At 35.9% G+C, this 11,679-nt stretch overlaps 1 protein-coding gene across 1 annotated transcript; it reads left to right on the forward strand.

Moving 5' to 3' along the window:
• The first annotated feature begins 1,908 nt into the window (after nt 1-1,908).
• On the forward strand, nt 1,909-9,401 carry LOC137402797 (blue-sensitive opsin-like). The gene is made up of 4 exons (XM_068089302.1): nt 1,909-2,049; nt 3,946-4,686; nt 5,993-6,205; nt 9,234-9,401. The coding sequence occupies exons 1-4, from the start codon at nt 1,909-1,911 to the stop codon at nt 9,399-9,401; spliced, it is 1,263 nt and encodes a 420-aa protein (XP_067945403.1).
• The last annotated feature ends 2,278 nt before the right edge of the window (nt 9,402-11,679 follow it).

The following is an 11,679-nucleotide window of genomic DNA, read 5'->3' on the forward strand; positions in this document are numbered from 1 at the left end:
ACAGGATGGCGGGCTGGAAGTACGCGTGGCCCAACAGGGCTACGCCAGATGGTGCGCCATCTGCCTCCCGGCCATGCGGAAAACCACGGTGTGGCAAACACACGCCCTGGCTTACTCTGGGGTAGGAAGAACGATAAGCCGCCTCCAGTTGACTTGTTACTGGCCCGGACTGACGACCACAGTCAGACGTCTCATCAAGAGTTGTGAGGTGTGCCAGGCCGCAAAGCATGGAGAGACAAAGGCGGCCGGAGGGAAAAGAAGGCTCTACGCTGGAGGACCCTGTTGGAAAGTGGCCGTGGACTTGGTGGGGCCATTTCTGGTCACGCCTAGGAGGAACAAGTGGGTGCTGGTCCTCACTGACCACTTAACTCGATGGCAGGACGCACTGGCACTACCTGACGCTACGGCCCCGGTGGTCGCAAACGCACTGGATGAGCGGGTCTTCTGCTACCTGGGGTTACCCGAGCAGATTCACATGAACCAGAGAGCGCAGTTTGAGAGGCAACTGATGGCCGAACTATGCCAACTCTGGAATGTGGGGAATACCCATACGACTCCTTATCACCCACAGGCCAATGGAATCATTGAACGAACAATTGGGGACTCGGGGACTCCTTGAGGGCACTACTTTTGACCCGAGAACAGGACGAGGTGGACCTGCTGCTTCCCCAGCTGATGAGGGAATAACGAAGCACCCCCACTCCGCAACCGGAGAGACAGCCAACATGTTGATGTTAGGACGGGAGCTGAGGTTGCCAGACCATCTGGAAAGCCACTCACCACCGACCGATTTCTTTCTTGCCCACGAGCACGCCCTTAAGGTGCAGGGGAGGCTGCAGATGGTGCATGAAGCGCTACAACAAAGTCAGATGGAGGTGAGACAGGAGGACCGGGAGGAGCCACCGCTGTACGCCCCAGGCGACTGGGTATGGCTCACAAATAAACACCGGAGACGGGGAAAAAATCCCAAGCCGCAGGCAAAGTTTGTGGGACCATACCAGGTCCTGAAGGCCTGGGAGAACCACACATATCTGGTGGAACAACAGGGCCAGTCTTCCATTCAGAGCGACAGAAGGCTGAAACCTTATCATGCTTGCCCAGAAAGGTTGGGGCAAGCCCCGGCCACCCTGGAGCCAAGGAGGGGTCCTAACATGAAAGGAGCTCGACCCAGCAGACCGGAGAGGAGGTAGGAGGAATTTAGAATAGACCCTGCACCCATAATGATACTTCCCAGCTGGAGAAAGTTGCTACTAGAAGCTGCAGAAAAACGAGGGCAGGAGATAACTCCGGGAGAAAATCCGGCCGGACCGGAGGAAGGAGAAAGCCAAAGACGCCCTCCGAGTTCCGAGGAAAGCAATCCGGCTACACGGGAAAAAGTTCCGGAAGAACCTGAAGCGAACCCGGTGGAGACCGAAGAGACCACAACACCAGATCTCATCAACCCCGCAATCCAGTGAACTCCGGTCCAGCACAATCCGAGGCTGGCCCAGACCACCAGGAAGCCGGAACGGTACGGAGATGGGGTATGCTACTCCATAGAATTGCCGGAAAACGGTCCGGAGGTCGAACAGGAAAGCAGCAAAATGGTCCTCACGGACGCGACCAAAGCTTTTCTTGTAAAACACTTGTTTTCTCTAGACAACATTAGAGCACTCGAGAAGAAGGACAGAGAAGGTAACACCTCGCTACAGGATTTATTGAATTCGGTCACAACTAGCTTGAAAGAAGCTGAGGAAGCACTGGGTGCACCGGAGCCGGTAGGTGTGGCAGCACCCAAGGGAGATCAGGAGTGGGAGGAGGCGACTGCTGAGCTGCACGAACTGCCCCGGAGAAGCTGTCTTTGAAGCAGATGACGAGGACCTGGACAGAACGCTGACAGGTGAGGAGGAGGTCTGCCGAGTGGCTACCATGAGCTCTCTCCCAAGGTCTAGATTGGAGACCGTGGTCACCAATGGAGGGGGGAGTGTTGCAGAATGTGATCCACTGAGAGCTGAGCCTAGGGCTGAGCTAAGCCGAGCCGGGCTGTGCTCAGTCAGGCAGGATAACGAGGTCAGAGTTTAGCCAAGTCAAGCCAAAGCCAAGCCAAGCCAGATTTATGCCGAGTCAAGATCGAGCCGAGCCGCGAAATTTTTTTCCCAAACAGGTTAACATACGGCAGTAAAATTTTGGCTCTTATTTGGTTTTAGTAATTGAGTTTTAGTAATCAAAACCTACATCATTACATTAAAAATCAATAGTTATAACTAGAAAAGAACACAAAATTCCAAAATTCTATTCAAAATGGTTTAAATTAATGAGTTTTAAGCGAGCGCCTCTTACATTTTAACAGCAGTTTTTGAATGATAACATAATTTTTACTACATCATTTAGAATTTTGGGTTCCTTTCTAATTATAACTATTGATTTTTAATGTAATGATGTAGGTTTTGATTACTAAAACGCTATTACTAAAAGCAATCAGGAGCCAAAATTTTACTGCCGTATGTAAACCTGTTTGGGAAAAAAAATTTCGCAGCCGGGCCGTGCCTGGTCCAGCCAAGTAGAACGGAGGCGGAACTTACTAGCTAAATAAGCTCGAACATTTGTGTAGAAGAGCAGAGCTGTTCTGGGCCAGTTCATTGCCTGTTACTTGAGCATTCTTGTACAACTTATGAACTAAGCAGAAAATATATGTATAAACTCATGCACCGAGTCTTGTACTAGTAGAGGAAAGTGAAGGTTGCACAAAATCTTTACAATATATATATATATATATATATATATATATATATATATATATATATATATATATATATACATACATGGATTTGTGTGCATATATATAAGCACATGACCATACCGCGCACTCGCGCGTGTGCGAGTATGTGCGCAAAAATCTTTTTGTTAAATATATATTTAAAAAACATTTAAGTTACTTTAAAAAAAGAACAAGTAAATTTAAAAACTAAAATACTTATGCCAAAAAAAATATAGCATCTTTTATAAAAACCAATAGTTAAAATAAAGAATATTGATATACAATTTATTTGTTTTCAGCTTAAACTGGTTGTTATAGTATTAAAGTTCATTATTTATTTTGATTAGAGAAATTTTCCAATACTTTGAATGCAAAGCTGCCAAAAATTGTTAAGAATTAAATTTTACAAAGCCCAGCTCTAAAAGCCTGCTAAAGCCCGACTTTTTTTCTTAATCAAATCTTTAAAAAACTTTCTGGTTAACTGTTTTAAAATGCGTTTTTATGGCTTCTACAAATAATTCAAATGTTCTTACCTTTTTGCCAAAGAAACACACAAATTATGCTATGCACAAACACTATATTATCAGAAAAGAAACATTCATTCTCAGATTTGAAGGGAAAATGCATAATGTGGCCTTTTGTAGTTTCACAAAAGTACGAGTCAAGAAATTGACATTTAAATTTTGACTTTGCAAAAATAAATTTACACATAGGTTTATATTTTAGAGGTTTTTAGTTTATAAAGAATTTTTGTTGAAAACTAATTTAGCTTATTATTAAATTACAAGAATTGTATTATTGCAATATTTTATAACTCAATATTACGCACAATGTCACTGTGATGCTTTCAGCTCTAAGCTTGTGGATAAAACAATCTTCCTCAAATGGTTTACAAATACATACTGGTATTCTTTTTCAGCGCACTCATATGCGGACAAAAAAATGAATACTGAAATAAAAAATTGCACTTTTTATAAGTCATGCTCTTTAATTTGGACAGGCTCATACAGAATGCTTTAAAAGTCATATGAAATGACCATAAAACTTGGAATTGTCTGGATATCAGGATGCAGATTATAGATGATTTCATAAATCTTTCTCACAATTTGGCATGAGTAACAAAATAGATAAAAACTGTCCACCTCAATCAGGTTGTCCATAAGCGTTCAAGTTCTTAAGCAGAAGACAATCACTTTGTAAATTGTTAGCTCAGCATGGAACTAGGTGAAAATTCAACTATTTTGGTAAATGACAGTATCGCTCTCAACAAAACCGAAAGATCGTGTGATGGACTACGAGCCTGTTTTTTTACTAGATTAGATGACTATACAGTTGGGGCAGCTTTCACACTACTGACAGTTCTTGGACTGGTTCTCAACCCGCTGACTATCGGCATTGTTGCTTCTGGAAGAAGATTAAGCAGTGCCGTGAAGCCTCATCTCATCAACTTGGCTGTTTCCGATTTTCTGGTGTCAATTTTTACACCACCACTAATTCTGATCATGCTTCTGAAAATTCCTATTCAGTGGACATCTATATCTTGCAAGCTTTTAACATTTTTTCATTTAGGATTAGTTCATGTTAGCCTCATGTGTAATACTGTTATCAGCTTAGAACGATTTTTCATCATATACTTTCCGCTGAAAGCGACTTTGTACAGGCAGAAGCACAGAGGTTGCTTCATCTTGCTGGCTTGGTTGGCAGGTCTAGTGCCAGAAATTCCAATTGCTCTCAGTGCTCATGTGGGCATGCAAGAAGGTCTTCCTTATTGCCATACGGCTCCCAAACCTTATACCCCCGCTCATGACTTACAAGTTACGATGAAGTTTTTGATTCCATCGTTTATAATTGTCATTTGCTACACAGCGATAGTCGCAAAGCTGGCTGTTCGAAAGCAAAGCAAACTGCACCGGAATGCCTCGAAACAAATGAACAAGCAGCTTGGAAAGGTATGCCAACAATTTAATAAAATAGAAAAAGTGTTATATTAGGCATTGGCTATATCAGTCATGTACAGGCGCAAGTAGGGCAGCCTATTAGATCTGATGCTGCCGATTGACATTAACTAATGTCTGACCAAAACTTTTGAAAAAGAGTGTAGGAGTAGGAGCTCTGAACTAGAAGCAGTTATGAGGAGTTACTACTCCTTGTTTGCTTGTTGATTTCATTTAGTTAGAAGGGAAGGAATTATGATTAGAACTTATTGTTGCTTGAACACATAACTCACTAATGTCAGTTCCCATAAACCAGAATGATGATTAAGATTCTACATTTCACACAGATATTTATTCACTGATAATAATAACGACAATGAAAAATTAATTTATCGATAACCACATTAGCATCACAATTTTACAAAAGTGCGAGAATTACAAATTCGATTTCTCCAAGACAAGCTTCCCAACTTAAACCGAGATTTTATTTCATTTTAAGGATAAGATAGACTGCAAGTGTTGGTAACCAAACAGACTTTTAAAACTAAATATTTTTAGTTATCTGACAGAAGGTACAAAACATATTTTTTGAAGTTTGTATGAAATCAACGCATTATTGTAAAAGCGCGTAGGGTTTATGCAGACAGACACACACGCTTGAATGCACATACAAAATAAAAAAATGGGTTTTATTATTATACACATAATTAATAAATAAAGGCAAATCAATTATATCAAATTAAATCAGAAATTCATGTGAAATCTAGTAATCTGATAACAGCGCAAAGTGGCGTGGCTTAATCTTTCTTTCTAAATTACTTGCTATTCTGGTGACTGAATGTTTGGCCTGGTCCATTAGTAATACAATCACTATTTGAATTGATTGAGCAAAAAGTAAAAAGAGAATAAAAAATTTTCTAATTTTAAAACTTAATTTAAAATTATTCATTTTATTTTTTTCATGTGTAATAAATTTGTAGACTTCTAATTATTTAATTAAAAACTTCTTGTACTTTTAAAAATCTATTGAAACTATTCATTTTAGTTTTTTAAAAGTGTGATAATCTGTAAACTTGAATTTGATTTTTAGAGGTCACAAGTTTCAGTTTATTCAGGGGTCACGGAAGAATTCAAACCAATCCAATTTACAGTTTTTGTATATAAAGTTTTTAAAGGCAACACAAAAATGTGTAAAATTGATGGACAATCAATAATTAAGCCATAAATATTATCTTTGGAACAATAGCCTTCAAAGAAAATGTACTGCTAATAGTTTAACGTTGCTAACATAAATTAAGTCAAATGTTTTGTTTGAATTTAGCTGCAGAGAATGTTGATGGCTGACGCCTTTCTCACAGTTCTAACATGGCTGCCGCTGTCAGTGGCAGTTTGGTTATACAACTACAGCCCAAAGATATTTCAAGGGTTTGTGAAAAGAGATATGTTCAGACTGCTCATTATAATTCATTTCATCGCCTCCACCAATGCATGTTCATCGCCGGTAGTGTACTTCCTGTTCAATAAACACTTTAGGGTAAGTCTTCTATATTTTCTACACGCTATACTCATTTTCGAGTAGACTAGAAATTCCCCTGTGATACAGCCCACGACCAAAGTGATATTGGGAAAAAGAAAGGGTACTGATGGTTGAGAAATGCAATATTAGCAGTCAAATGGCACTGCAGTGCAATAGGATAACTGCAATAGTAGCTGTAATGTACTGGGTGTTATTATGTACAGCAAGCAGCAATAATGAAAGGAAAATATTATATGTTTATATCTCTTCCCCGCAATAGCAAAAATGCAATATTAAAAGTAAAATGCACTGATATTATTAGAATAACCAATATTACTAATATAGTAATACAGTATTGATAGAAAACCAATGCCCAATTTTGTTTACATTTCAAAACGCCATAGCTAACAATATTAAGAAGTTGTGATATTTATATAGATTTTTAGAAAATCTATTTAACAAAACTGTTTAGAAAAAATAATAACAGTAACATATTGCCTAATATCGGTCACTATGTACTTCGATCTTGTAAATTCGAATGTTTATTCTTATAATTAAATCTTATAAAATCGAATAATTATTTTTATAATTAAATATTGTAATAATCTCAAAAGAATCGTTAGAAAAAATATCATCGTCATTTCCTTTACTTTCAGTGCTTTGGACATCAGTTGGAATGCCAAAGTACTCATAAATGTCCAAAATGCAGTTACTTTGAAATCGGCAAAAAGGAAATGAACTTTTCAGTACTTCTATGTTAATTACAGAAACCTTCGGCAATTGGGCAATGCTATAGACTGGTAAATGTGCACGTTTTTTGTGAAATGCGCACGACTTAATGGTTCTATTCTCTGCCGCTCGGCGTTTCATTCGCCAGTTTTAATTTTGATAAAATAAATCTTGTCAAGTTTTAATAACGATTTTAGGCAAATTAATCTTTCTATTTATGTATAGTTCGGTCAGATGGGTAAGGTTTAGGAAATTTTCTACAAATAACAAAGACTTGGTAACATATTTAAATAGGTTTGTATCTGTTTTGTATCGTTATTAACTTATTATACTTAAACGACTCTATTGAAAATTGGTTAAATTTGTTGATGAGATTTTGGTACAAGAGTTTGCGACGGCCATTAATGAATAATTTTCGTGAGTTGTGTGCACATATGCATTTATCATAAATCTCCCAAACAATCGCGTTGCTCGTGTTTTTTGTCGTGGGATGAATGCTTGGCGCTTCACAAATAATAAAACACTTACCCAATGAACATGAGTAACTTACTTGGTAAGCCAATAAAGGTTACCTTATCTAAAACAATTACTGTATTTGCAGAGGGCTTAATAACCATTGCATAGTTAACTCTCAACCAGGCTAGTTAATGACCCCAAAAGCTTCAAGCCTGATTATTGTAACCAATGTGATGAATGTGCTAACAATCATTGACAGCTTGGCTATTATAGATTTATAGTGTAATAATCAAAATCACAACACGAGATCAAAATCTGAAATCAAATCATCTTGATGTAGACTTTACATTCCTAGATTTTAATCATGATAGCTGTACAGACGACACACGCTTTAATTTATATATAGAAACAGGCATGTGTCTGTTTTAGCATTCCTTATGAAATATTTAATGCGTGTAGCTTCATTTCGCATTTCATTACTCTTTTTTACAAAATTGTTGCAAGAATTAATATCTTAAGCAGTTGAAAATCTAATAGGGAACTATAAAGAATATAGCAAACATACCATTTGACTTACGATCTAATCATAACCTAGGTTCATGAGGGCTGCTATTCTTTGCTTAACAAAAAATAAGTTAGCGTGTGATCAAGCCACGTAATTCCACTTTTACTACTTTGTTAGTAAAGTAACCTTGAGGCAATAGTAACATATGTATATCTACAAGCAGATGTGTCAAACCTATTAATAATGCTTGTATTCATTGAGTGAAAGGTTAATTCTATATGTCAAAGAGCAAAGGCAAGACGCTTTGCGAAACTAGTTGTAGGCTACCTAGTGATTAGTAGCTGCAGATCTATTAACTAACTTATTAAGTAGAGTTAATAGGTCTATATTAGTAGCTAATTCATGCAGCCTTTCCATATGTTGTTTAATAATACATGTATGCTGTAGGTCAGATTTTAAAGATAATATCTTTGTGTTATTTCTGAGCTCAAAAGCTTGTACTCGTTATACTTACCATAACCTGCCATAACCTGCCATAATGTGTCATACTTTTCATAACTTGTCGTAAAGTGACAGACTTATCATAATGGTTATAACTCGTCACCACTTGTCATAACATGTCATATTTGGTACAAACTTATGTAGACCTGTCTATGAAGACACTCTAGTGTTGATGCAATACATCAGTCATTGTGTTGTAAGCAGTAGCTAAACTTTTATTGGCTCTAAAACTAAAGTAAGTTTTCAGTCATTTTAGACAAATATTGAAGTATTTTAGAGAGATCATAAATTTTATTTCAGCATATCTAACCAAGTATAAATTAAATTTTATATTAGAATTGTTATAAGTTATCAAAATTTTGCCAACCTGTCATTTTTGTTCTACTGTAAAACAAGCTAAGAGAAAAGGTGTTTACTGTACTTTAATTGTCTTCTCTTGCTTAACTCAAAAACTAAATATGTTTATCAAAGTTTGTGTTTATATTTTTATTTTTAGTTTGACTATAATTGCTGTCATTGTTGTTTCCATTTTTTATAAACTTCATGAAATAAGTTATGACAAAAAATACAATAATTTGGACAATAGCAGCATCAATAAACTTTTTTTCAGATGAATATACAATTTTTGTAAAATGAATAAAATCAATAAACAGCGCCTTAGCAAAACTTTATATCTTAACCAGCCAACCAAAAACAATTTCACATATCAACTCTAAACTCAAAAAAGTAAAACTCCAGCTGATTTAATAACTGCTCGAACAATCTGTTAGGAAACCTTTCGTTAGCAAAGCTGCTCATTGATGGCATCTGCAAGCTGCTATGTAATAAGCCTCAGTTATAACACTTGCTTTACAGGCTGACTCTAAAAGCTTCATATGTAGAATTTTAAAAATAAAAGAGGCAACAACTTCTCCTACTACTGCAAGACCTACACTAAAGATTACAGAACAGAGAAACAAGGAGTCTAGTCTACAAAATAAAACTACACTAAGAAAAGAAAACCTTGATGAGGAGAACCAATAGCAGTTAGCCAGCCAGTGGACTTAAACAGTTACAATAACAAAAGCTTAAAATACGGCTTTCAATCTGGTGAAAGCTGCAATATAACTAGTCTAAACTTTAAAAATGAACTTACACAGAATTTTAATTGATTTTATCAAAAGGTATTGGCATTTTTTATCGTTTGAGATTGTTTTTAACATTTGAGGTGATCTAATTGCCAGGATGTTTAAAGATTAAAATCGATAGAACTTGATCGTGATTAAAGCGCTCAGATCAATCAAAGTGTGATTATGATTTCTTTAGCTGCAAAGAGACCAACATAATAGAAATGCGTAACACTGCAACTTGAACGCAATAGTCGATAGCAACAATAGAAACTAGCGATGTAATTTTGCACATATTTCTTTCTGAGTATTTTAATCGAGATCAAGTTTTGTTGATTTTAATCTGCAAACACTCTGGCAGTCAGAACACCTTAAACATGAAAAACAATCACAAATGATAAAAACTCGACACCTTCTGATAGAATCTACTGGAATTTTGTGTAAATTCATTTTTAATTAAAAGTATAAATTTACGCAATGATATTGTATTAAGCGCTAGTAATAAAAGCTACCTTAACATACATTTTTTTACGCTTTTATTTGTATATGCATATTCCTATGCTATGTCTTGTTAGTTATATAAAAATTGCTATTGTACATACTTCCTCAATAAAAACATGTTTTCTGTTCGTCATTTACTATACTGTTGCACTGTTAAACTGATTCTTCAATTCTTTAAAAAAGTAATCAAACATTTTTACATTATATAACTTCAAAAAAAACCTTTTTTGTTTTCATCAATTTTTAAATTGATTAAATTAAAATTTATTTTAAGAAGAACTTTTAAACCCAATATTTAGCACAAGATAATTTGGTCGTTATGCCATACATCTGATAAATACTCAGACCACAATTATCAATTCATTTAGAAATATATTAGACTCAACTGAGGAAGTTATTTACTAAAGGTTCCAGAGCGTTTTATAATCAACACTTTAATCTTGTCTGTGGGCAGCGGTTTTTTATTAAATTTACTCCACTCTAGCTCTATTGATTTTAAGTGAATAATATGTTATATTGTTACACAGTTTAAAACTTCAGGTTCTATAAATAGTTCATGACTATTTATAGAAATAGCTCTATAAATTCTAGACTCTATAAATAGTCCACGGTAACGTTGAGAATGTCCACTTCAAACAAGCTAAGGAAGTGCATTAAATTAGACTACCATCGATAGACTGGTTTATGGTTAGTGATAATTGGTAGAGTCAGGTGTAACTGTTCTTTGACTCTTGAAAAAACAGATATACAAGATAAAGTTGAAAAATAGGACAGGAAGTAAACTAACCTAAGACCAACAAATTCTTTATTTACTATTGACTATCCAAACATCATGGCTTTTCATTACTACCTGTATGGACAACCATTGGCAAGTTTGAAAATGCTTTAGATGATTGATATAGATGAAGGTAGTTTGATAACATCTGTAGAAATATGTCAATTATTCAAAACAACCTGAAAACTGACAAACAATTTTTGACAATTGACTTGGACTTTGGACAACTTCATTCAACAAAGTAATAGTAGGGATGACAGCTACTATCATATATTTTCTTTTCATTTGAAGCTACTGATGCTATTGTAACATTTTTACCTCAAAAAATAGTTTTTGCTTTTATAAAAAAGTATGTAAATGTAGAATGAAGCAAGATCAGAATGAGTTGCTTTCATATCTTTAATCATTTTGCTCCAGTAATAGAATTTACCGTGTCTAAAAGGAAAACATTTAAAAATCCGTGGATTAACCAAGCGATTCTAAAAAAAAAGAAAAAAAAAAGTGCTATTTCAAAAGCATAAAAATTACCCCTTTAGCCCGTTATTAAAACCTAGCTATATTAAACAACGAAATAAAGTGTCTAGCTTAATAAGACAGGCTAAAACCGACTATTACACTCAATTAGTAAATGATTTGACTGGTAATCCTAGAAAGCTATGGAAAGCTATAAATGAAGCTTGTGGACGCAAAAATAGCTGTCATTCGACTATTGAAAAGCTTATAGATAATGATAAACACACCCTTTGTAAACCCTTAGATATAGCAAATTCTTTTAACACTTTCTTTACTGAAATAGGGCCAAATCTAGCTAAGAAAATTCCATCCTGTCCAAGCTATCCATTCTCTGAGCAAACGCAACATAAACCATTTACTTTCCATCTAATTGATGCTGACTTGGTTGCCAAACTCTTAAAAAATT

The sequence above is a fragment of the Watersipora subatra genome, chromosome 8, assembly GCF_963576615.1.
Source record: "Watersipora subatra chromosome 8, tzWatSuba1.1, whole genome shotgun sequence".
In the NCBI taxonomy this organism is placed as follows: domain Eukaryota; kingdom Metazoa; phylum Bryozoa; class Gymnolaemata; order Cheilostomatida; family Watersiporidae; genus Watersipora; species Watersipora subatra.